The 24,128-nt window shown below is 40.7% G+C and overlaps 2 protein-coding genes across 10 annotated transcripts in view; one reads left to right on the top strand and one right to left on the bottom strand.

The window, feature by feature from the left end:
• Nucleotides 1–14,246: 14,246 nt before the first annotated feature.
• NFIA (nuclear factor I A) overlaps nt 14,247–24,128 on the top strand; it is a 374,337-nt gene continuing 364,455 nt past the window's right edge. For 3 of the 6 annotated variants that reach the window (XM_045835429.1, XM_045835431.1, XM_045835428.1), the window contains exon 1: nt 19,142–19,549. In XM_045835429.1, the coding sequence (XP_045691385.1) occupies nt 19,523–19,549 (27 nt within the window). In that variant the 5' untranslated portion in view covers nt 19,142–19,522. Of the gene's footprint in view, nt 14,318–19,141; nt 19,550–24,128 lie in introns of those variants that run through there. The other 3 variants (XM_045835430.1, XM_045835433.1, XM_045835432.1) reach the window with 3 other exon arrangements.
• Nucleotides 18,008–20,747, bottom strand: LOC123816467 (translation initiation factor IF-2-like). 4 transcript variants are annotated; one of them, XR_006785278.1, is made up of 2 exons: nt 18,584–18,938; nt 18,008–18,317 (listed from the first exon to the last, which is right to left on the bottom strand). XR_006785278.1 is itself a non-coding variant. In XM_045835434.1 (2 exons), the coding sequence occupies exon 1, from the start codon at nt 20,598–20,600 to the stop codon at nt 20,103–20,105; it is 498 nt and encodes a 165-aa protein (XP_045691390.1). In that variant the 5' UTR covers nt 20,601–20,747; the 3' UTR covers nt 18,008–18,317; nt 20,087–20,102. The 4 variants fall into 4 exon arrangements, 1 of the variants encoding a protein (XP_045691390.1); XR_006785276.1 differs by having other exon boundaries at nt 18,682–18,938; XR_006785277.1 differs by having other exon boundaries at nt 18,714–18,938.

Raw genomic sequence — 24,128 nt, 5'->3', positions numbered from 1 at the left:
GAGTCCAGCTGACTGCAGAAGCCTCGCTGGACGCGTGCGGACTCGGTTCTGTACCTGAGGGTTGGGTGGTTGTTTGTTTGTTTGTTTGTTTTTTACATACTTTTTTGTTTGGAGGGAGGAGCCGAGTAGGCGGTGTAGGCAGGGAAATAAACCTTTTCTGTTTTATTTTCCTTTTATGCTCTTAAAAAACGAAAACAAAAAAAACAAAATGAAAATGGCTACCACTGCTTCCAGAGCACCGGGGAAGCCACACCGTTGAACACAGGGAGATGATACTTAAAATCCCCTTTCTTCCCTCCATCCTTCCCTCCTCCCCACCCCGACCCTCCTGTGTCAGCTCTGCGGCAGCCCGGGGAGAAAAATGGCCAGAGGCACTTGTGCGGGTCATTTGTCCTCACTCTCGATTTTTTTCTTCGGACAAGTAGTCACCAATAATCCTTTTATTTTTTAAAAAAACTGGTCCTCTTTTTTTTTTTTGTCTGGTTTTGCATTTTTAATAGAATTGTGTGCGGAATATGTTTGGCTTTTCTTCTGCTGGAACACCTAGCGAAGCAGCGGTGGTAGCAGAGCAGGGGGTTGGGGGCGGGGGCAGTCTCTCTACCAGACCCGTGCAGATCACCTGGGGCAGACACAGCCCAGTGGTTACCGACGCCTTTTTAGTTTTTTAAGGAAGCCGGCTAATTAACAAATTAATTACCAGATGTGTATTGATGCCTGCGAGTTTTAAAAAAGCACATCCAGATTTTCACTTTCACGTATTTATTACTGAATTGCTGTCCCCTGGAGTCGAGCATATGGATCATACCAGACTGATCACCTACATTTAAAATTTGGGATCCCAAAGACATGGGAGACAGCTTTAGAGTCCCCCTTTGTTTGCGGGATAAAACCTGAGTGTTTTTCCAGGGGTTGGGAAACCTTTTCCCATTCATAAAAATGCCATTGACATATTTATTCTAGATTTTTACTTCTCCAGAGCTGCCTACAAAATTATAGCCAAATTGGGAAGATAGTTGCAGTGTTGAACATAGTGTTGCATAATAATAATTTAAGCAACTGTGTCTTTGTTTAAGGTGATGTAACTTTCCCAAAGTTTGTGTGTAGCTTTAAAAAGTTTAAAAGCAGAGCTGATAGCAAATGAGTAGCCATCCTGAAGAAAGTGAGCAGGATTCACCCAGTCAGTGGGTTGGGCTCCCCTGGCCTCATCTTTATCTGCAATCCCAACCTGTAGATACCATGGGTGGGGTGGAAACGACCCCATTTTCCTTGGAGAGAGTGGGAAGACAGAGGCCAGGCTGATGACTTGACCACCTGATAAAGACTGCCTGAATTGTTAGTGATATGAAAAAATACTTCTGTTCAAAGCAAATTAAAAAGCCAGATGCAGCAGTGTGGTGAAAATCCAGCTCAGTTAAATGTGAACATAGAACATGGTTGGAATACAGCTTTTTTAGTGAGTACATCTCTAGTAGTAAAAATGAGTGCAAATAAATTCAAAACTAACCATGCCATTTGCTCCAACATTTAAAACATACTCAGTTGGGCATGTGTTTGGGCTGCTGTTTCACAGCTCGTGACGTGTAGACAGTGCACAATTTCCATGTTATAATGGCTTGGAGATAGAAGGGTATTTCAGTTTAGTCATTAGAGTTGAGACAAATGAAAGTAGGTTAAAATCCCGGTCCCCGGAAAAGCGGCCTACCAATTCTGGGGAAACCCACCTTCTCCCAGGCAGTGACACCTCCACTGTCCCTGTTTCGTAAAGACCCAGATCCCAGGCCTCAGAGTTGGGCATGAACCTGATTTATAACTATAAAAGGTGATTTGGAAAGATATTAATGTACTTATGAATATGTGAAAAATAACAAATAAAGAAGTCTTTGTTGATCATTAGGCAGGGCTCAAAACTTGGGAAACACTCCTCTAAAGTTTATCTGAATTGATACTTTTTGTGCTATCTTTTGTATAACCATGATTTGCCATTTATAGACACTATTCAGGCAGGAAAGTTAGCTTTTTAAAACTTTTGTGGTATCAAAGTTTTTTAAGGAAAAAAAATCACAAATGAAGCTTTCTTATTACAGGAAAAGTTTAGTAAAATTCTTAATGTGTTGCTGCTTTAGAACTAAAGTATCTAAATACTGTGAACATTAATTAAGGTATTTTCTCAATTAATAAATTATGTTTTTATTTTTAAAGTAATATAAAATAGGATAGCAAAAAAAAAAACCCCCAGAATCTCTCATGTTGGAATTGTTGTATCAGTAAAGTACTTTTTGTGTGTTCTATTTAGGATTGCTGTGTTAAATTTTCATGTCACAAACTATGAAACAGGCTCTTTTCATTTCAAAGCTAATATAATTATTTTATCTGTGTAGTAATAGACTTCCATGGAAGTCTATTACTATTGCATCTAGCATACTCATTAAGATAAATAGTATGTAACATTATGCAACACAATTTTTAAAAAGTTAAAGCAAATAATTTGAGCAAGTTGAAAGAACTGGAGTGACCAACTAATAATGTCAAAACAATACAGTCACTCGTCACACTATGGTTTGAGTCGTTACTGACTTTCAAATTTACAAAAGAAAAAGAAGAGGATGTTTCATAAGCTCTTCAATGCTTTTCCGATGAAGAATATTTAGCTTGGGAAACAACAGGTGTTTGTAGAACTGTTATTATCTACCAAGAAAAACTCTCTGCTGGTTATGTTATAAAAAAAGATTTAAATAGTACAATATTTTAAATAGCACCTGATATATATATATATAGATATAGATAGATAGATGACATATCTATCTATACATATATATAGAATATATATGTATAGATAGATATGTAGATATTGATATTACAATGAGTCTCAATTACCTGTAACATAAAATTCAATTGTTCTCAAACTTTGATTTTGAGAAGCCAAATTGAACCCTAATAGCTATATTTTTTACATGTTGTGACCCAAGTATCATATATATTATGTTTTCAGAATTTACCCCATTATTCCGTGATGTCAGGATGCAGGGTTTCCTGTGATCTGATGTTCAAATAGAGACCTTCAAAAGATAGTCCTAATGGAAGGCATCAGATCTGAAGGGAAAGCAGTGAGGCAGGTTGTGCTCATTATCTGGTGCAATGTCAATGTCACGCGTCCTCTGTGTGTGCTGACTAGAAGAAGGCCATGCTGCTCAGGCCTCCTGGCAAGTAAGGTACCTCCACCTTGTCTAGAGTCACTTGTCTCTTTGATGACACTTATTTGTCCTGCATCCCCAAACCTAATGTAATGCCTAGCTCAGCAGCATTCAGTAAATGTTTTCCAGACTTGAATTTATTTGATAGTTCAATTTTTTTCTTAATTTTTGATAGTGAGTATAAACTTTGGAAGTGGATAGGGCTAGTATAAATACTTTGGCAGAAAACCAGTTGGGAGATTTTTGTTCCTATATGCTATCTCATGACAAATTAAAATATATTTGATTTATTGTCAACTTTATAGCTCTTGGGAGGACCAGCAAACTAATAGGAATAATGTTAAAACCAGAAATACCATTTTTGGCTGCTTTCTTGAAAAAGCACTTTTTTTTAATATACCAAAAGCATACCAAGTACCTTACAAACTTTAAATTTTCAGCTCTCAGCCTGGCCCTGCCTGCAACAAACTGGCTATGTCAAGCATCTTTGCCAAACTGAAGCACACTTTGTAATTTGTTCTCCTCACTCTCATTTTGGTTTTCTTTCCTTGGTGAACAAAAGGGAAAACTATGCCAAACTGCCAAATTTATTGAAGATAGACACCACTCTTTCCAACATTGTTTTACTGAACATGGTATTAGTTACTGAATATCTGCAGCGAAGCAAGGCATTCTTCTTTCACATTAAAACTCAATATTTTTTCCAAACAACTTGTTTCTGTATTCACGTGATCAAAGATAGAAACCAACTACTTTTCTTCGTGCATGCAAAGGATCAAGTGCTGGTTTCATAGGTACACAATCTGCTGATGCAACACAACTCATAACTTCCATTGTAAAAGAATAAGAGGCATATAACAAAGGAAAGCAGCATCACTGCATAATTTTGTGATTTTTATAATACTACATTATCCATATTAAAATACTATGTAACATCAGAAATAGATTATTTATATCCTAATTCAGGAAAAACTCTACCTAATCACATATGAACCTTCTGAAGTTTTCTTATACAATAGAAGGTATTACATTAATACATGATATTTATTTTTTAACATTGCAATTAAAGAGGTAATAATCTCCACCCTGACTGGTGTGACTTGGCTGGTTGGGTGTTATCCGGCAAAGCCAAAGGTCTTCAGTTAGATTCCTGGTTGGAGCACACGCTTGAGTTGCCGGTTAGGTCCCAGGTCCCTGGCCCCTGGTTGGGGCGTGCGTGCACAAGAGGCAACAGATCAGTGTTTCTCTCCCCCTCTTTCTCCCTCCCTTCCCCTCTCTCTAAAAATAAATAAATAAAATATTTTTTAAAAGAAAAAAGGTAATAGTCTCTCCTGGGACAACTTTTTTAAATTGCTTTAATGTCACAGTTGTAAAATATGAACTGGCAAACTAGTGACTTGAAAACATTAATACATTACCAACCATGGTGAGTCATTTTCATGGCTTAGGGAAAACGGTGGCCAAATATTTTTCACTGTAAGATGTGTAGTGCAGTATTATTTACCTCTAAATGTCTTTTGTTCCAGGTTAGGCAGTTAGGCTCTGGGACATCTTGACTAATTTTGCCGCTTTCAAAGTAGAAGGAAAAACTGAGATAATAAAGTGGGAAAAAGACAGGTTCCTTGTTTCAACCCCTACAATCTGTTTTCCACACCGTGATCAGAGTGCGATTTCTAAACAAAGAGTGATCTTGCTACCACCTTCTTTAAGCCCCTTCCATGGCTCCTCATCAATGTCAGGATAATGTAAAATCTTAAAAGTTGGTCCTAAGGCCCAGAGTGTTCTGACCGGTATTTACCACTTCAGCATCATCTTGGTACCTGCTCTTCCACTGGCTTGTAGTCCATTTTATTTCTTCTTTCAAATATCACCCAAGATTTCATTTTCCCCAACCACTCCACCTACCGCCCATAACTCTTACTTATCTTTGAGTAAAACCTACTCTGACATTCAAAAAAAACCTTTCCAAAATGAAAGAATAAACCTATATACCAAAGGAAATAAGCAAAATTATAGGCCTCTAGAATTTTAAAGGACCCTGAATAGCAACTAGTTCAAAGATATCATTTTTCAGGTGAAGAAACTGACAGTGGCTCTGATAATCAGGTAACTCCAAAGATTACACAATTAGTAGCAGAATTCGGTTTAGAATCCAAGATTACTGATACTCATGACATCAATTCTGTAAGTGAAACAAATAGTTCAATTTTTTTTCTCCAAAGATAAACTAAGATAGCTATTTCCTCCTCAAAAAATTAAAAATAGAATTACCATACGATCCAACATTTTCACTTCTGAATATGCCCAAAAGCATGGAAAGAAGGGACTCAAAACATATTTATGTACCATGTTCTTAGCAGCATTATTCACAATAGCCAAAAAGTGAAAGCAACCCAAGTTTTCATCAGTGGATGAATGGATAAACAAAATGTGGTTTATACATACAATAGAATATTATTCAGTCTAAAACATGAACTTCTGGCACATGCTACAATATGCATGAACTTGAAGATGTTAAGCTGAGTGAAGTAAGCCACTCACAAAAGGACAAACACTGAATGACTCCACTTATATCAGGTAAATGGTTTCTAGGGGAGAAGGAAATGGGAAATTATTATTTAATGGGTATAAAGTTTCCGCTTCAAGGATGAAGAGTTCTGAAGATTGCCCTGGCTGGTGTGGCTCAGTGGACTGAGCACTGGCCTGAAAACCCAAGTGTCACTTGTTCGATTCCCAGTCAGGGTACATGCCTGGGTTGTAGGCCAGGTGCCCAGTGAGGGACACATTAGAGGCAACCGCACACTGATGTTTCTCTCCCTCTTTTTCTCCCTCCCTTCCAAACTCTTTAAAAATAAATTAATAAAATAAAAAAAAGTTCTGGAGATTGATCACAATGATGGTCACACAACAATGTGAATACATGTATTGTAATGCCACTGAACCACACATTTAATCATGGTTAAATTCGTAAATGTTATATTATGTATATTTTACCACAATGACATAGTTGTTGTTTCCCTAAGGCATCTACCAGGGCAGTGTCAGATCATGCCTTCTCCCCCTACCCTGACCCATAAAGGCATTCTTTTCTTCTTTTCTTTTTCTGTAATGTTTTTGGTTGACTCATAGTCCTGATTCTTAGCTTAGTAACTGGGCTTTGAGCCAAGCTACCCACTTGTTACTGTTGTGTATCCAACACAGCAACAACCTAACTCTACAACTTCCTTGCAGGACTTCCCTTTGCTGACCCCATTGTGAGCAGCCTTATGAAAGAGAGGTCAAGAGAGGCTAGCATGCTAAAGGACAGGGGCTGCAAAAGCGGGTCTGAACTCAAAGCATCCACGCCAAATGGGTTTCCCAGTTCCCATTTCTTTTCTCTTTGTACTATTTTGGGGGCGTGGGATGTGACCTTACAGTGAATGTGAAAAACCCCAGGCTCAGGGGCAACAACCTCAACTAGTTCTCTCCTTTCTTTTTTGCTGATTTTCTGTACCTATAGACACCAATGTCAAGCTAGGTACATTCTGATTTAGCAGTATTGGGGTGCTCATATCACTAGCTCAGGGCACCCAAGGTGTGGTTGAGGAGTTTCTAAAATAGTCATGTTATAAGATACCATCTTTCCCATCCCCTCTGTCCTCGTGGAGACTGAAATCTCATGCAGGGATTGAGTATGTGGTTCAGTGAAGCTTAGCAAAGACTGTCTGTCCTCTTCCCGTCAGCCCTGGTCTATGGGAATGAATGGCAGGACGGTGGTGGTAGGAGGTTATGTGCTAACTTTTTTTGAGACATCTCTTAATGTCTGTGTTGCTTTGGAACAACCCTTCTTGAGTTTGAATTTTATAATCATATGAATATTATATACTTCATAAGTTTTTACCTTTCCTTTTTAAAATTGATTGCTAAGAAACTCAAAGTCAAAATTATAAGTCAACCCTAGAAGAGTACATAGGATGTCATTGTATATATTTTGGATACTAATCTTTGCCTTAATTTTACCTTATATCTATCTTAATAGTGTCCTCTCTCAATAGATAGATAGATTGATAGAAAAAATAGATAGATAGATAGATAGATAGATAGATAGATAGATAGATAGAGGTATTTAGATATTTAGTTAGTTATATTTATCCTGCCTATACTCAAAAAGGTCTTGGAATGGAGATTTGTGTATGTATAGATATAGGCAGGTAGGTAGGCAGGTGGACAGACAAACACACATTTCTATTCTAAAACCGTATTGAATGGAGGCGGGATAAATATGACTAAATAAATATTTATGTTTTTTTCTGTGTTGTGTTATAAACAACTGTTGATATAGGCCTTCATAGAATAAAAACCTACATTTTGGACATTTCACATCCATGATTTCATTGAATTCTCACAAAACCTCAAGAAGTAAGCAGGACTGATGGTACTTACATTTCACAGAGAAGGAAGGAGAGGAAGAGACTGAACTGCCCATGGCTACAAAAGCAGAGAATAAAGAACCTCCTGGACTCACAGCTGTTAACACCAAGTCACAGTTCTAGACTGTTGTCCTCACCCCCACCCTCATTTATGTTTCTGAAAATTATCTTTTCACTGTCTGAACACGTTTGAGTAAATCTTTCAGGTCCCAGCCCGGATTTTATAGCCCTTCCTTCAGTTTAGATAATTGACTGTTTTCTTTCTCCTATCAGATTCACTACCAGTATTTCTTCACTTTCCCAGGCCTCTTTTCAACTTTGATACCAGAGATAGTTATTCACTCCTTTCCCATTCCTGCAAAATATTCTTTGCATGATGTAATGAAACTGGCAGTGGAACTGGGGATTAATCCTTAACCAGCTGTGTGGCTGTGAGCAAGCCACTTTGCTCTACTGGCTTCAGTTTTATCATCTGTAAAGTCCAGTGGATGGGGACTTCTGAGCTCCCTTTCAGCTCTCCTTCTGTGAATTGTCAGCTCAGACTTGGCTACTTTCACTTTAGTCAAGATACAGATTTCCTTTCTTTGGTCATCCTAGCAGCTCAGTTGTGTGATATCATCTTTAGTCTTCAGGAACTTCTGCAGTTTGTTGTGGTGTGTGTCCAAGATGAGAAGAATGGGTCTGGAGGTGGGGGAAATGGGGACTTTTCAATGGTGTAAAGTTTCAGCTATGCTAGATGAATCCATTCTAGAGCTCTGCTGTACAACATAGTGTCTAGAGTTAACAATACAGTATTGTGCCCTTCAAGATTCGGTGAGAGGGCAGATCTCATGTTAAGTGTTCTTACCATAGTCAAAAGTCTGGGGTGGGGACAGAGAGGAGCTCACAAGGAAACTCTGGGAGGTGTTGGATGTATCTATTACCTTGAGTGTGGTGATGGTGCTATGAGTATTTGTATGTGTCCAAATTCATCAAATTGCATACATTAAAAATGGGCAGGTCTCTGAGTATCAGTTACACCTCAATAAGGCTGTTTAACAAAATTGATGGGTTCATGTATTTACACTTCACTCTGTATAGAACAAGCTAACCATTAAAATGGTAGTTTATCACTGTCTGGTGTGGCTCAGTGAATTGAGCACCAGCCTGCGCACTGAGGGGTCAACAGTTCGGTTCCTAGTTGGGGCATGTGCCTGGGTTGCAGGCCAGGCCCCCCTGTCAGCATGGAGGCCTGCAAGAGGCAACAGATCAAATGGATCATGGGTATCTTTCACACATGGAGGTTTCTCTCCCTCACTTTCTCCCTCCCTTCCTGTCTCGCTAAAAATAAATAAATAAATAAAATGGTACTTTAAAAGATTTGAAGCCTGAACTCCTTTCTAAGCCAGACATCATAGCTAGAGCTCGGGATATTTCAGTTTCCTGAGCCTCAGTGTCCTCGTTGTGTGGTAAAGTGACCGTGCCTGATGCATCAATCTGGAGGAAAGGAAGGCTGAAGGTATAACACATGTGTAAGCTCCTTGAGAAGCAAACTCAATGCCCTTCTATTACACTTAAAAATTTTACACTTAAAATTTCCCCTACCGATAATGCCATGTCTTCCATCAGCCACACTCCTGACCCTCTGTTTCATCAGAGCACAAGGCTGGAAAAGGTAACCACTTGTTCATCTGTCCATTCACACATGAATTTATCAAACATTTATTGAGGATTTACCATGGCATTTTCCTTGTAGGAATAAAAGGATGAAGTCACTGCACTTTCAAGGAGTTCATAGTCTAATAGACAAACATGCAAATAAGTAACAGATGGACCATGTGAAGAAAGCTGTCCTAGAGGCGAGTATAAGATGTTAGAGAGCATAAGGAGGGATTGACCAATTCTGCCTGGGGCAGTTGAGAAGTTGCATTCAACTGGTGCTTGGGAGAAAAAGTGAGTGGGACACGGAGAAAACTTTAAAAACTTTGGGCAGAAGAAATCACCCAAACAAGGGAAGAGAGGGATGAACACATATGGTATGTCTAAAAAATAATGGAAAGAGAAAAGTGACCTATTTAGTCTGGCTGGGATGAAAGAATAGCAGAGAGAAATTAGGCAGGAGGAGAGTCTGGAAAAGGAGACTGATAATAAAATCAAATGTATCTTGTACCAAGTTAGGGAAAATCCATAATTTTAGAGAAAGAACAATCCAAAGGTACCGTGAGATTGTTTTATAATCTTGATTTTAGTTATAGTAAAGGTGTAGTATAGCCTACTGCTCTATCAGGGACCTAAAAACACAATAGCTTGAATCAGATCAAGGCTGGAGAAGCGGCTCTGCCATAGGAGGTCATTCAGGGACCCAGGTTCCTCCCATGTCGCTGCTTTCTTTTCTCCTAGAGTGTTACCCCAGTCTTTGTAATTAAAATTTGGTCTCTCACACAGCCTCACTGCAGCCTTCAAAAAGGCCACAAGTTTACAATAAATTTCTTTTAAGAAAGTGACATGGAAGTTGGACTCAACAGCTCTGCTAGTTCTACCGAGTACCTAATCACGTGTTGTCTTTCTGCAAGGAAGTTTGGAAAATAGGGTCACTATGCTGTTTGTCTATGTATTGAAGAATAGAGAGAGAACACATCTGTGGGGACAAGACTCTGCCACAACTCACTTATTTGGGGAATTCACCAATTCCTAGATTTAAATTTCTTTCTATTATTTCCTTTATACTGACATGTTAGTCCTCTAATGCCAATCTTGATTACTTAGGATTTACCAAGGCAAATCAAGAAAATGTAAAATATTTTTCTGTGTTCAATATTCAGCTTAGTTCACAAATTAAACTTTCAAAATTATTAGAATAATATTGCAATTCTGAATTATGTTTTAACTCTGTAAGACTCTGATTTTCTAGTCTCCATATCAATGCCCTGCAAGAAGATTCAGTTTTTATTTGGGTCAACAAAGCAGAATTCCTGGAAGAGCCCATTATTTTCAAGGCATAAACCAGCCTACCAAGAAACACAAGGCTCTCAGTGGTGTTAGAAACCAAAAGTCATCTTATTAGATGTGTACATGATTTTCAGTGGCACAGAGGAGTAAAGTCACTGGAATGTAAATTTGTGGAGGGGGAAGAGGCAATCGATATAAAGAGTCACTCCTTGTGAGCTGTTGTTACTGGTATTATTTTAAAATTAGGTTTAAGGGTATAGAAGTGGCAATTTGGGGGGTAAGGAGAGACTTTCACTAACAGGTCTTATACTTTTTGTGGGAATTTGGACTTTAAGGAGAGCCTGGAAAAACTGCATTCCTAAATTGTCCCTGTTGATCAAAATCCCTAAAAACTGATGCCTATGGTAGCTGTCTTGCTTTCTCCCATCTCTCCCACCCTCTAGTTTTCCCTTCCTTTCTCTCCCTTGCCCATTCAATCCTGCTGTGTTGTCCGGGACTTCATTTCCTTTCACTACTTTCTAACGAGTCTTTTTTTGCTTTCATTGCTAGAATAATCTTTCTAATTTGCAAATCTTACTTTGTATATATTTTGGTTAAACATGTTTCTCAAGTGAAAGTTTAAATAGCTCACAAAGCTCTCCACCATCTTGCCTCAGCCTGCCTTTTTAACTTCATCTTTAGTTACTCTAATGCAAGCTAATACTAGCTGGAGCAACCAGCCACGACCAAATATGTCCCCATTCTCAGGCCCATTGCATACAGTGATATCACTGTGTTTTCCTCCGCAGGAATGTCCTGCCCCTTCCTTGTCCACCTAACAAATGGATACTTCTGGACCAACATAAATGTCATTTCCACTTTTTTAGCCTTCTATGACTCTACCTGTACAACCAGGAAAAATCAGTCATTCTATTATCTGTATTTATGTTGACATTTATGTATATCTAAGTTGGATACAGCACTTATCACATTACATTATTATTTACCTTTGTGTCATATCTCCCCTACTGGACTGAAAGCTTCTTAGAGTCAGGGATAATGTCCAATTGTCTTTATTCCCAGCTCTTAGTACATTCAATGTGATTAGAACATGGTACATATTTTTTTTCTTTTTTTTCTTTTTTTTAAAGATTTTATTTATTTATTTTTAGGGAGGGAAGGGAAAGAGAGAGAGAGAGAGAAACATCAATGTGCGGTTGCTGGGGGTTATGGCCTGCAACCCAGGCATGTACCCTGGCTGGGAATCGAACCTGGGACACTTTGGTTCCCAGCCCGCGCTCCATCCAACTGAGCTACGCCAGCCAGGTGAACATGGTACATATTAAACAGTAATAGTACTATTATTACAGCTATTGTATATTGAATACACATAATGTACTAGGTAATTTACATATGTTGTTATCTATGTCCCATTTTCTAACTGAGGAATCTAAAGCTTACAGGAGTTAAATAAATAGTAGGCCTAACATTAATAGCTAAGTTGGACTCCAAAGCTTATACTACTTTGTTGTTTTTCTAGATGAAGATATAAAAAGTCACTATGAAAATGGTGCTAACTTACCACATTAAACTGAGTTAATGAACTACAGACAAAGCAGGCAAAACTCACTATTACCACCTAGTGACAAGGCCTACCTAGCTTAGCACTGGGGCTTATTCAGACCAAGCATCTACAGAGCCATGCAAAACAGGTTTATATCTCTTGTGCATTTCAAAGACTCTTAGGTCCTGATAAAACAGTCCTCCACTCTCACAATAGGTCCATGTCCTATTTCTCAGGTGTTATGTAACCATCTCAAGGTCACACAGCCTATCACCAGTTGAACTAGGCCTAGAACATTTTTGGTTACTTAATTTTTTTTCTTTTTACTTAAGCCACTATATTCCATCAACTGTATTTCTAGAGTGAAAGCAGTATATCAAGTGGAAATGAATGCTCAGTGGAGGCCAGAATTAAATGCCACAGACTTTCTAGAACAAGGCAATAGCTGAATCTATAATGTGTAGACCAGAACAGCAAAGCTAGTCTAATACCAAGGGCAGCCACAGTACCCTACCTCTCAGTAATGCTGCATCCATCCATTAGCTAGTTGTAGAGTGCAAGCCTAAAGCCAAAATTGTGGTTCAGTATAAAACAGGAGGCTTCTCTAACCTCTAATTTAACTGTGCAAGGTCCTGTTATTAATTAATTAGGTACCTTCACAAATCAGACAACTGCCAGGCTGCATCCTATTCCTCTTGACTTGCTATTGGGCAATTTTCATCAAGTGAGCTAAGCACACATTTTCCTGTAACTCAGTTATTCAGCAAAACGTCCTAAACTACTTAACTACCGAAAAGCAAACATATTTTTAAAAACGCAATAGCTTGGTTGTGATGCTTTCCATTTAAAGGGGCACTCCTTAGAGTTGCCCCCCTACCAACCACTGCACCAACTTGTTTAAAACAAATACGTAAGAGGTTAACATTGAAATATCCAGATCACATGGCCTTATACAGCCTGGGTTAATGAAATAAGATGAATCAGTGAGATGAAGTACGCAACGTTCCAATAACTATCTTAACAACACGGGCGCGCGCGCGCGCGCGCACACACACACACACACACACACACACACCCTTTTAAATCTTAGAGCCTTTCTTTTGGGGGATGGGAGGTGGTGGGTTGCCTTAAACTTTGTGAAGCACAGATTTTGCAGGGATATTAACCAATTAGAAGATTGGCAATTAAATTAGAATTTCATCGCATCTCCTCCTTTGAGGGAACTTTATTCTTGAGGGAGCCCACCTAACAATTTTATGTTCAGTCATCTGCAGAGAATAGAGTCAATGTGTTTTCCTTTCGGAACCTGGAGTAGAAGCTTTGTTTCACTGTAAGTTCTCTGTGACATTTTGCACTCTCCTGATTTAATGTACCAAAGAGGATCTTTAACTCTTGGTGTACACTAGTGCAAATAAAGGTTAAATCTCTCACTAACCATCATGAACTAGCCTAGTAAGTCACGAAAGGCTACGGAAAAAGCAGGTGTACAGACTTAATTAAAACGTGCAAAACCCGCACAACCGCAGGCAAAGATACTATATCTTCACATCTCCCTAGTACCGGCTGCAAGGTCCGCAATCAGAGGAACTTCTACTGCGCCAAAAACACGATCCAGCGAGCCAGGCCTAGTAACACAGGAGCTTTTCTTCGGAACAGCGTCCCAACCGGAGCTTGCGCTGAATGCCGGAGCTCCTATTGGCCACGCGCCGCGGGGGAGGAGGAGACTGGCGGGGAAAGAGACGGGAGGAGGGGAGAAGGGGGCAAGGCCTTTCCCTGCCCCCTCCTGGCCCCCTCCGCAGGCAGCCGCCTGCGCCTCGTGTGTGGTTACTATGCAAATTGCAGCGATTGCGGAAATAAACAAGGGCGTAGGGAGAGAAGAGAGGGACTGCGAATCCATTGCAACTTCTGCAAAGTCTCGTACAATCCAAAGCACACAAGGCAAAAGCAGAGAGAACCCGAGAACCAGCCAGCCCGGGTTGGATCGCTTTCAAAAGAGGAGAGAGAGAGACAGTGAGAGAGGCAGAGAGCGTGCATTGCAATTGCAAAAGCCTTCTGATTTGGAGTTAAAAAAAAAAATCTCCAAGAAGCCTGCAATTGGCCAACAGCTTTTAAAAAAACCTCTTCCGGGTTTTCAACGGTTCCAAGTTTATTTAGATTTCTTTTAATGCAAAAAAAAGGACACAACAAATGAAGCAATTCGTCTGAACATTTTAAAGTTTCTCACGTACTCTTTTTACATTGCAATGGTACGTGGTACATCTTAAACTTTCTATTTTGCGTTTATACGGATATGCGTTTTATAAACAACAATAATGATAGAATGATTTTAATGGCTAAGAGTTTAAAATTTCTCTAGCTAGCATATGCATTTAAGGGATTGCTGGGTAAATGTCTATTGTGGTGGTTTTGTTTTAAAAGATGTAGATTTGTAAATGGCTTTATTTTTCCTGTGTGCATCAGAGACCGGGTTTCTTTTCTTTTCTTTTTTTTTCCCTGAGATTTGAAAAAATTGCTGAGCTTGACAGATTTTTTTTCCTACTAGCGCTTGCTCGGTTCCAGAAAGGGGGGGGAAATCCTGTACGTGCTCTGTTCTGTAAAAAGACGTCTGGCCTCAGCAGTCAACCTAACCCGAAAAGAAATGTCTGGACCTGGAGAATAATTGACGATTCGATCCTCTAATCAATGGGACAATATGGGAGATTGACAAAAGCTTTATCCAATCATGAGGAAGCTTGGGTGTACAATGGTTCGCAATAGCCAGAGGGGGCGGGGCAGAAAAGATCTGAAGTTCTCTGCGGCTTTGAAGGGGATGGTGTGGTTCAAGCTGTCAAAGCTACGAGCTTCTTCCGGATTTAGCAGGCACAATAGGATAGAGTTTTCAGGTTTAAGGGGAAAAAAGCTGATTGGGGGATTTTTGCATGAATCTTATGCTTTCTTCACGGTCTTTTTGGAAAAGTTATAAAAATTCTGCTAGAGAAATATTTAACTTTGCATTAATTATTATTTTTTAAATTCAGAGAAGTTGTTAACTGTTGTGGAAGGTGAGGTTCAACTTTAAAAAATGTGTGACTTAAAAACTTCCCTAAACTATGGGACTGTAGTGAGCTTTGGGAAGTAGTATATTGCATACTCAGCATTAGAAATCTTCTCGCTCTGATTATCTTAGAAGCTTCGGCTTTTTGAGTACTTGGGAGGTATAGGCAAAACTGTCTTGAACTCTTAACAACAGTTTTAAAAGTGAGAACGTTCCACAAGCTGACTGACAGCTGTTTTTTTACATTTGAAAGGTAGAGGGAGAAAAGTTGTTCTTTTCTTGAGGGTTGTTTTTTTTTTTTAATTCTTCTGTTTAAGTATATGGTCAGTAGCAAATGGGATACTAAGACTGGCCTAGTTCACATTTCTTATTGTTACTACAACAACCCCTGTGGAGGTTATGTGCGGAAGATTGCTGACTGGCTAGTTTTTAGATGGAATCTGGCCTCTTGGACAAGTCTTTGACACCAATCCAGTGGAAACCAACTGCAGTAGCTTATCTTGGAGACAGTAACTGGCAGCCTCTGACTAAAATATATCCATCTCTTCCTTCCCCCTGAGCAGTGTAGACACCTAATTCTGTTGGGAAGTGAGTGAAAAATAATCTAGGCTCTTTCCCATCTTTGTATTAAATTCCCATTGAACAATTTTCCAAGGCTTTAGGCCTTCTAATCAACTCTGGTTTGGAAATTTGATGTAAGAATCCACTTGGATGCTCAGTTCAGCAACATGGTTCACTTTAGAAATATAAACATTTAAGAGAAATTGGCACACAAATGACCAGCAGGTTAAAAAACTAGAGAAGAAAAACGTTTGAAAATGCTAGTGATAAAATTAGTCCCAGTAAGAACTACAGTTAATGACATTGTCACTTAATGAACCCCAGTTTTACTGTTTGGGGCATTAAAATCTAAATCATATTAATAAGATCTTCCTATAAAGTAACCTCTAAAATGAGAAGTATTCGAGATGTACATGTGAGTGAAACCTTATTGACGTAATTTATATATCTAAGAGGATTTCACTAAAACTGGCAAGGTAACATTTCTGCAAATAAAACGCAGTAAATGCAAGGCTGGGCTCTGTGCCAGGAAGAATATGGATAGCCAAGAGCACGACAGGAGCCTCCCTTGCGCAGAGACAATCCCATTTCAAGGCAGTCTCCCAACACTTGCAAAATAAATGATTGGAGTGGTTATTTCCAATAAGGGGTTTATCCTTCCTAACAATGGATCATTTATATAATTGCAGTAAACTAGTTTTCCTACTTTACCTGTTTCCTATACTGTTCTCTCTACTATCTTTTCCTTCTGTCTTTCTTCTATCCCCCCCCCCCTTAGTATCTTTGTGAACTCTGCACAAGGATTTACTTTTGCAACTTGGGAAGAGGGGAGAGAGTTGGAAATGTTTTTTACCCCCAGTCTGCCCTTTCAGAAACATCTGCTTCTTTGTGTGTGTATTTAAATTTATGCCTGTTGGAGAGAAAGTTACCAGAAGCCTTTTTGTAACTGTAACTCTTCTACTGTATTTTTCTCAGTCGTATTTCCAAAGGCTGTAGTTGGAACTGTGCTTTGTAGTGTTTCCCCCGCCTCCTCTCACCCCCCCAGCGCCCCCGACACCGCCCGGGCCTCGCCTCTCTGGCAGGGGAGGGAGCGGGAGCTGGCGGAGATAGGAGAGAAAGCAGGAGCGGATGTGAAGGGCTTTGGTGCTGAACTTGGATCCAGCCCTTGCCTAGAGGGCGCAAACAATCGTCCCACATCCAAAAGTCTTACGAAGGGCGCCAAAAGTTACTTAAGATAATATTGCTAACCGCAGAAAGCTGGAAATCGCGGGCACAACCGCGATTCAACAAAAGAAGTTTTTAAAGTAGAAATATCAGCATTAAATTACTTTTCCCCATTTTTTTTTTTCAGCCAGGGAGACGTGCCAGTCCTTTTTTCTTTTTAAAACATTTTTTTTCTTTTTCTTTCTTTCTCTTTTTTTTTTTCTTGAGATTCAATTAAAAGAACAATCTCTGCTATTTTGGATTGAGACAGATGTGAAGTCTATCTTTTAATACACAAAAAGAAAGATTTTAATCTGCTCTGGAAGACAGCTTCCCAGAGTACACACTTGAACAATAACTTCTCATTGTGCCTCAGTTACATGTTGGGACCGTCAGCCAGAAACTTCTATCGAGGAAACTTGGAGCGTGTTGAAGTTATAGATCCCAGCAAAGGTTTTCGTGGCCAGGGATTTGTCTCTGTAAGTCAGCTTAGCTTTTAGGATATTTTTCCCCTACTGAAATCCAAGAGGAACCAAGGAAAAGCAGTTGTTTAGTTTGAAAAAAAATGGGACCCTCTCATTAAAGGTTTAAGTCATTCTTTCCCTTCACTCCTTAATAAATTATCTGAGAGATATCCAAGGGCATTTAGAATCTGGGAGTGTGAAAATGGTCTCTTGAGCATTCAGGAATTGTTTTAGCAATAAAGTAACTGGAGAACAAACATAAAATAACTTCAGACAGATGCAGAATATTTCAGGGGATTTTATTTTGCTTTCCCCAGTACCATATTTGTCTCCCCTTATTTAAAAAAGAAGGGTGTGTTTCTGAATGAGTGTGACCTTTAACACCTCACCTGACCCTCACCTGCAGAGTGGGCATTACTACAGGAATTCCCTCTTTTCAGAGGCTATCTAAGCTATGTAACCTCTACCAAGGTGTATATTACCCTGTCTGTGTGCCAGTGTCTTTCAACATGATACACTCGTCTTTCCTTTTGGAATTTTGAGGATTTGCAGCAGGCTGCAAACTAGAGTGCGGGAGATGAGGGGAAGAGATGGGATGGGGGTTTGGATGAAGGAGGTATAGTCCACACCCCCCGCCCCCCCCCCCCCAGCAGGGAGGAGAGCCTAGAGAGAAAATACGAGGTTTAAAAAAAAAAAAAAAACTGGAAAAGCAGGCTTATTGGCAACTGGCCAAACCCTAAAAACCACCCCCCTTTTCTGCCAAAACAATACTTTAGCAAACCTAAAATAATTGCAGGAAGCTCTTTTCCATTTTAAGAACTATTACCTGGGGGAGGGAAAAAGAGGGGATTCTTAAAAGGCACCCTTCCAGAGGTGTCCCAGGCCCAGGGACGGCGATGATAGACTGTGTCCAGTTCTGGGCAGGCGGTGGTGGACCAGAATGTCTCTCCTTCCGAGGGGGCATCCCTTTAACAATTTTTTTTCCTAAAAAGAAAAAGATGTCACAGCTCAACCACTGTTGTTTCTGAACGTGCTAGAACTTTTTCTATGGCGTCTGTGTTCAAACCCACTAGTTTTCACAGTCCGGGGAGGGAACACGCTCATTTAATCTCCGCCTCCCTTTCTCCAGATAACCCCCACCCCCCAAATCCGGTGAATCTTGTGTGTGAAAATTTTCTCCACCACCCCCGCTCCTGAATGCCGTAGGATTGAAGCTGCACAAAGTTTGCAGGATTTTGTGCATAATTTACCTCTGCCGACGATCTATTCCATTCCCACAGAAAGCTTCGCTGGGGAGATTACAATGCTTTTGAGCTGTACCGCATTTTAGAGGGAAAGAAAAAGTTACCTAGGAGGTCCGATTTTTAAAAATTTGCATACATGCAAATCGTCCCGCTGGCCTTGTCCCAGGTTCTCTCCTTGTCCACGCCGCGAACCTGGGGGTACCGGGCCACCTGGCAAAGTTGCCCAAGTCCTCCCCCGAGGTCCGCGAAGGTCTGCGGCGGGAGTTGGGGGATGGGGATGAGGAAAAGTAGTTTTGTTTGCTTAAGCACATCCTGTGGCAGCCTATAGCTGCCCGGGAGGACAGACTGTAACTGCTTCTCACTGCGTTACCCAGTAATGCGCTGAGCGGGGACGGAGGGGGGGGCGTGGGGGGGCCGTGGGACGCGAGAGCCAGCGAGCCAAGGAGCGGGAGAGGGAGCGAGCTAGCGAGCGCGAGCGGCCGTGGAGCCTCGGACCGGGCTGGCCGCGCGGCGCCGCAGCCGCCCCCTCCCCCACGCACCCCCCCCCCCCGCCCCCGGCGGCGCGAGCGGGCGGCGGCAGTGCGGTGCGGTGCAGAGCGGAGGTTGAGGCGGCGCGCGGGCAGCTCGCGGCACCCGGCCGGGCGGGCGCGGGGGCGGGAAAGGGTGCGCTATGCCTTTAACGCCCGCGTACAGTAGGCATGTATAGTGGAGTGTAGGGAAACTCTAGGCGGGGTTAAAGTTCAGCCCATGGAGCGGCAATAGCGCTGGCTGGCTGCAGTTGAGCCGACTTGGAAATGTGAACGCAAGAAGCAGGCTTGATTTTTTTTCTTCCCCCTTCTCTCTCTCTTTCCTCCTCTCTCCCTCTTTCTCCTTTCTCACCCGCACTCACGCACACCTCCAAACCGCACACCCAGACGCACACGCACACCCCAGCGCCCGGCAGTTATGTATTCTCCGCTCTGTCTCACCCAGGTAAGCAGCTGCTTGGATGCGGAGGGGCTGGGGGGCTGGGCTGGCGGGGGCCGAGCAGGGGCCGGGCAGGGGGTGCCGGGGACCGTCGCGCCGGCTGGGCCCGGGGCATGTGTCTTGGTGTGTGCTCGTGTCTGCGTGTGTGCGCGCGTGTGTGCTTGTGTTGGGGGGGGCGGAATACAGCTTTAAGAAAGTAACTTTGTTTCCATGCGGGTGCATTCCTCTTGCACGCCATTTGTGTGGGCACATGGCTAATGGCGCCCTCTTATTAATGCGTTAATTAATATCGGGGCGATGGACTGCGGAACGGCGCTGTTTTCGGACGCCCCGCACGTGTTTCAGCGGGTTGCAGCCCATGACACACTGAAATCTAGACTCAGCGTTTCTGCAGCGGGGAGGCCGGGTCTCGCAGTTCCGCTGCTCCCACCGCACACCCCGCACGCTCCGACAACTAGAACCTCGGGTGCGGGAGAACTCGGGTCCCCGCGCCCACGGCCCGCTTCCAGAGCCCGCGCCGCAGTAGCCGCCCCAAACTCTTACTTTTGTTTATTGTTTGTCAGCCTTTGCGGTCCGGCCGCGAGACCGACGCGGGCCGGCGTCCCTGTCCCCGGCCCCGGCCGGGACAGCGCCCCTCGGACGCGTGCGGGCGGCGGCGAGCCGGCCCCTGGGCTCCACGGAGCAGGGCTGCGTGGACGCGCGTCCCCAGCGCCATCCGGGTGGAGCCTGCTCCTGGTCGCTCGTGTCCCGTTCGCTTCCCCGAGTGAAAGTTTCGGTGCCGGGACGAGCCCACGCTGCGCAGAGCCGTGGAGGCCGCGGGCCGGGAAGCGCCGGGCGGAGTTGGGCCCCCGGCCCCGAGCCCGAGCCGCTGCCCGGACCGGACGCGGCTCCCCCCGCCGCCACCTCCTGCCACTGCCACTGCCACTGCCACTGCCGCCGCCGCACGACTCGGGACGCTCCGCGCGCAGGACAGGGGCAACTTTTCCCTCCGACTCAACTCGGAGCGTGGGTCTCTGTCGCCCCAGCGCCCCTCCTTTTCCATGCCCTCCCTTCCCATCCCTTTCTTGTATGCACCACCCCTAGGCAAAATATTGCTACTTCATGGCTCCCAAACTAGTCCCTTTTGAATATATTATTTATTTTCTCTTGATTAAAATACATGAAGTCAAAGTGATTTTGCGCTGAAAAATAAAAATAAAAAAAGAGTGAGCCTTCATACTGTTTTGGTACGTTGCGATCTGACCATTAATCATCCACATGAAGTTGAATGCTTCATCTAAAATGTTTATTCACCACTCTTAAAAAAAAAAAAACAACAAACCCTGCTACCACATATTGCCTTCATTTAGCAGTAGATAACGGTTTAACCGGAATACTTTCTGGAAGGCTAAAAAGCATCAATAGTTTTTTTTTCTCTCGCTCCTTTCTAGATTCTGGATTTATTTCCCACATGACATCCTTTCGTATTTCAGTATCTAACAGTAAAAGTGCCGGTTATTTGATCTTCGAAGACTGTTAAATGCACCTTTAGGTTGAAATGGTCTGTCTGGGATTTAGGCCTAGCATTAATAATGGATAGCAGTTGCTTTTAGTTATTGTAAAAGTTTTTTATTTTTCTCCAACAAACTTTCAAAGTTCCTATTTTAGTAACTTGTGGAAGTATGGAATGAAACTTTTCCAGCCACTCTGGCAAGGTTCACAATTGCATATGGATAAGATGCAAAGTGCAAGATCATTTGAATGAGTTAGGACTACAGTGAAAATGCTGAGATTCTAAGACTGAAGTTCTAACTAGCAAAAGTTTGCAACACATAGAGTTTGTAGATAATACCAGTGTGCTGCAGTAGTAGGATACATTAGCGTCTTCTCAAGTGAGCTCTCAAAAAGATACATTCATATTTTGGGATGGTGCACATAGGAGGATACCTGTGTATCCATGCAGGCCCTGGGGATAGTGTTAGGCATTTATATAAAAGTTGGGTTCTCTTGGTTTGTGAGTTATTATCACATTAAGAAAGTTTTTTTTAAAAAATCACATTTGGCAGTGTGATTGATACATTCACTAGGCCTTCTGGAAACACCAGTAAGAGAAACGCTTACTTAGTGTAACAGTTTGTGAAGAAAATGTACACTAAATAGCAAATGAGGGCCATATATTTTATGATTTATTCTTTTAAAAATTGATTTACAATTTATTTAACTTGCTGGAATATTTATAGAGCTTTAGAGCCAGTTTTTAAAAAGGAAAACTTAGGTGGCTTATTCGTCATTAAATTCCAGTAAGCATCGTGATTAAAATACTCTAAATGAAAGAATAAACTCTAAATTTTTGTGTGCATTTTTTTAAAACTTTGCCAGAAAAAAAATGTAGTACATCTTATTTTAATATCTAGGCCTATCGTAACCAAATCATATACCTGGCCACAGAATGATAATGGAATAGAAATGTATAGGTGAACCTTTGAGAAGTAGTCCCAGAAATACCAGCCTTCAGTGGTTCTTAAACTTGCCTTACTTACAAACTGATCAATATTTAAGGTGCTGCCTCAAAGTCATACCGCTTTTGAAACAGGTTTTTAGGTTTGTTTTTATTGGTGGCCTGTAACTTTCTCACCAAGTACATATTTAAAACATTCTTTGTTTTCTTTTGGATATTTTGAATTCATACATACCTTGTGGCTGTATGTGCAACAACATGATTTGTAAAGGCATACTGTTTTGTTAAAACCGGTGTATGCTACACCTGGACATTTCTTACAAGTTAATGGTAACCTTTAGTTCTGACATTCTGAAATATTTCTAATTATGAGCTGAGAAAGATGACTAGCACTTTAATTGTGCATGTGAGCAAAGTTGTACAAAATATTGTGCACTTTTATTGGCACATTCTTGAAATCTTTGGGGAATATAAGATGTAAATACTTTGGATGCAAAATTGGGGACTTAGATGATTCTTAATGATTAGTTGACATAGTTGGCCTCATTTAAGTACTTTTATGATGAGATATATGGGCATTTGGTTGGCAGGTAAACAAAATCCTCTTGAACACGAATGAATGCAGTTCACAGTTAATCTGAGAAGCGTGTTGGGAGTATCTGTGAACATTTAAATGCTATATTAGAATACTTATTTAAAATGTTTATTATTAATACAGTTTTTAATAAGATAACTTTTTAAGATAAATATGAATTGCTTGGAGCTATGTTATTCTTTGCATTATAATATGGGGCCAAGACTTTAAAAATAAATTCTCCTTTTGGTGGAAGCTCACTTTGTTGTTAAGGTAGACTCCAGTAGTTCTTTGCATAATGTCACTACAGCTTTGGTCTCTAGCATGTCCTGTGTATATAATAAAATCAGTCAATGTGAAGGACTGTTTTAGACCCCAAATTTTAGAGCATTCCAAGGATGAGCTCAATACTTAGCAATGTTTAAATGCTTTGCGATGTGGTGTGTACCTTATTAGATAAACTGTGACTTGAAAATTGCCCCCCCAACCCCATTTGTCCCTTCTATGGTATGGCGATAAGAAAGATGCTCAAACATCAGAAATTTTAAAATGCTATTTTTTTGTAAAGAATAACGTATTTCTTTATTTTTCTCTGTTCCCTCTTAAAGAATGCTCACATGTTATAAAGCTGACTTCTTCTTGGATTCTTTTATGAGAAAGAGTAGTTTGCAAGCTAAACTTGAAATACAGAGCCTGAAATTTGTTCAGAGGAGAAAAAAATAAATGTCACTTATTGAAATGATTTATTATATATTGTATTAGTATATACTTAAAAAACAATGATATGGAATGTTTAGATGATTGACTATAATTTATAATATTTTAACAGACTCTATTGTTAAAATAGTTTACCGATTTTAACCACTCAGTTTACATTTGAACATTTAAAAATTTAATAATTGCTTTAATAGTAATAATGTTTTGGACACTGCTGTTACTTTTACTTCCAAAGTATATATTTAAATGGATAGTATGAACTGAAAAAGAATGAATTTTATAATAGTTGTCCATCTTGTATCCATTTAAAAAGTCATCGAGTATCTCTTTGATTTTTTTATCTTAATTTATTTGAAAGTAAATAATTTATCTTTTGGGGGGTTGTGCGGCAGAGAGAAGTTATGTAAGATTAGTCTGGGCTGGTTAATCAAAAGTTAGATGTACTCAGAAAGCTTTGTGGAGGTTACTGTTTAATTTTTCTTCAATTTTATTTTTATATTTACTAAGAAAATGTCAAGTAAAAGATTCAAACATCTTCAATAAAAGAGTAAGAAAATTTAAATATTTTAAATTCAATTTTATTTTCAAATGACTTGAATTTTAAAAGGCATCTATGAGGATTTTCCTGGAGTCTCGTAAACATTTAATATACCAGATTCTCTCTCTTTCTCTCTCTTTTTTTGCCCTGCAAGAAAAAGCCTGAAATATTATTTTCAAAAGTTAATTATTCTGTGTTTTAGGGATGATCATTACCGAAGGCATTTCACAATCATGTCAGTATTAAATGTATTTAGTTGCAACACTGTTGTCACAATGTTGCATTGTGTTTACTATCTGGCATGTTCGATTTTCTTTGT

Source organism: Phyllostomus hastatus, unplaced genomic scaffold, assembly GCF_019186645.2.
Source record: "Phyllostomus hastatus isolate PE091 unplaced genomic scaffold, TTU_PhHast_1.1 phas_contig_209, whole genome shotgun sequence".
NCBI classification, from domain to species: domain Eukaryota; kingdom Metazoa; phylum Chordata; class Mammalia; order Chiroptera; family Phyllostomidae; genus Phyllostomus; species Phyllostomus hastatus.
The sequence above is the reverse complement of the archived record's forward strand: the minus strand, read 5'-3'. Positions and strand labels throughout refer to the sequence as shown.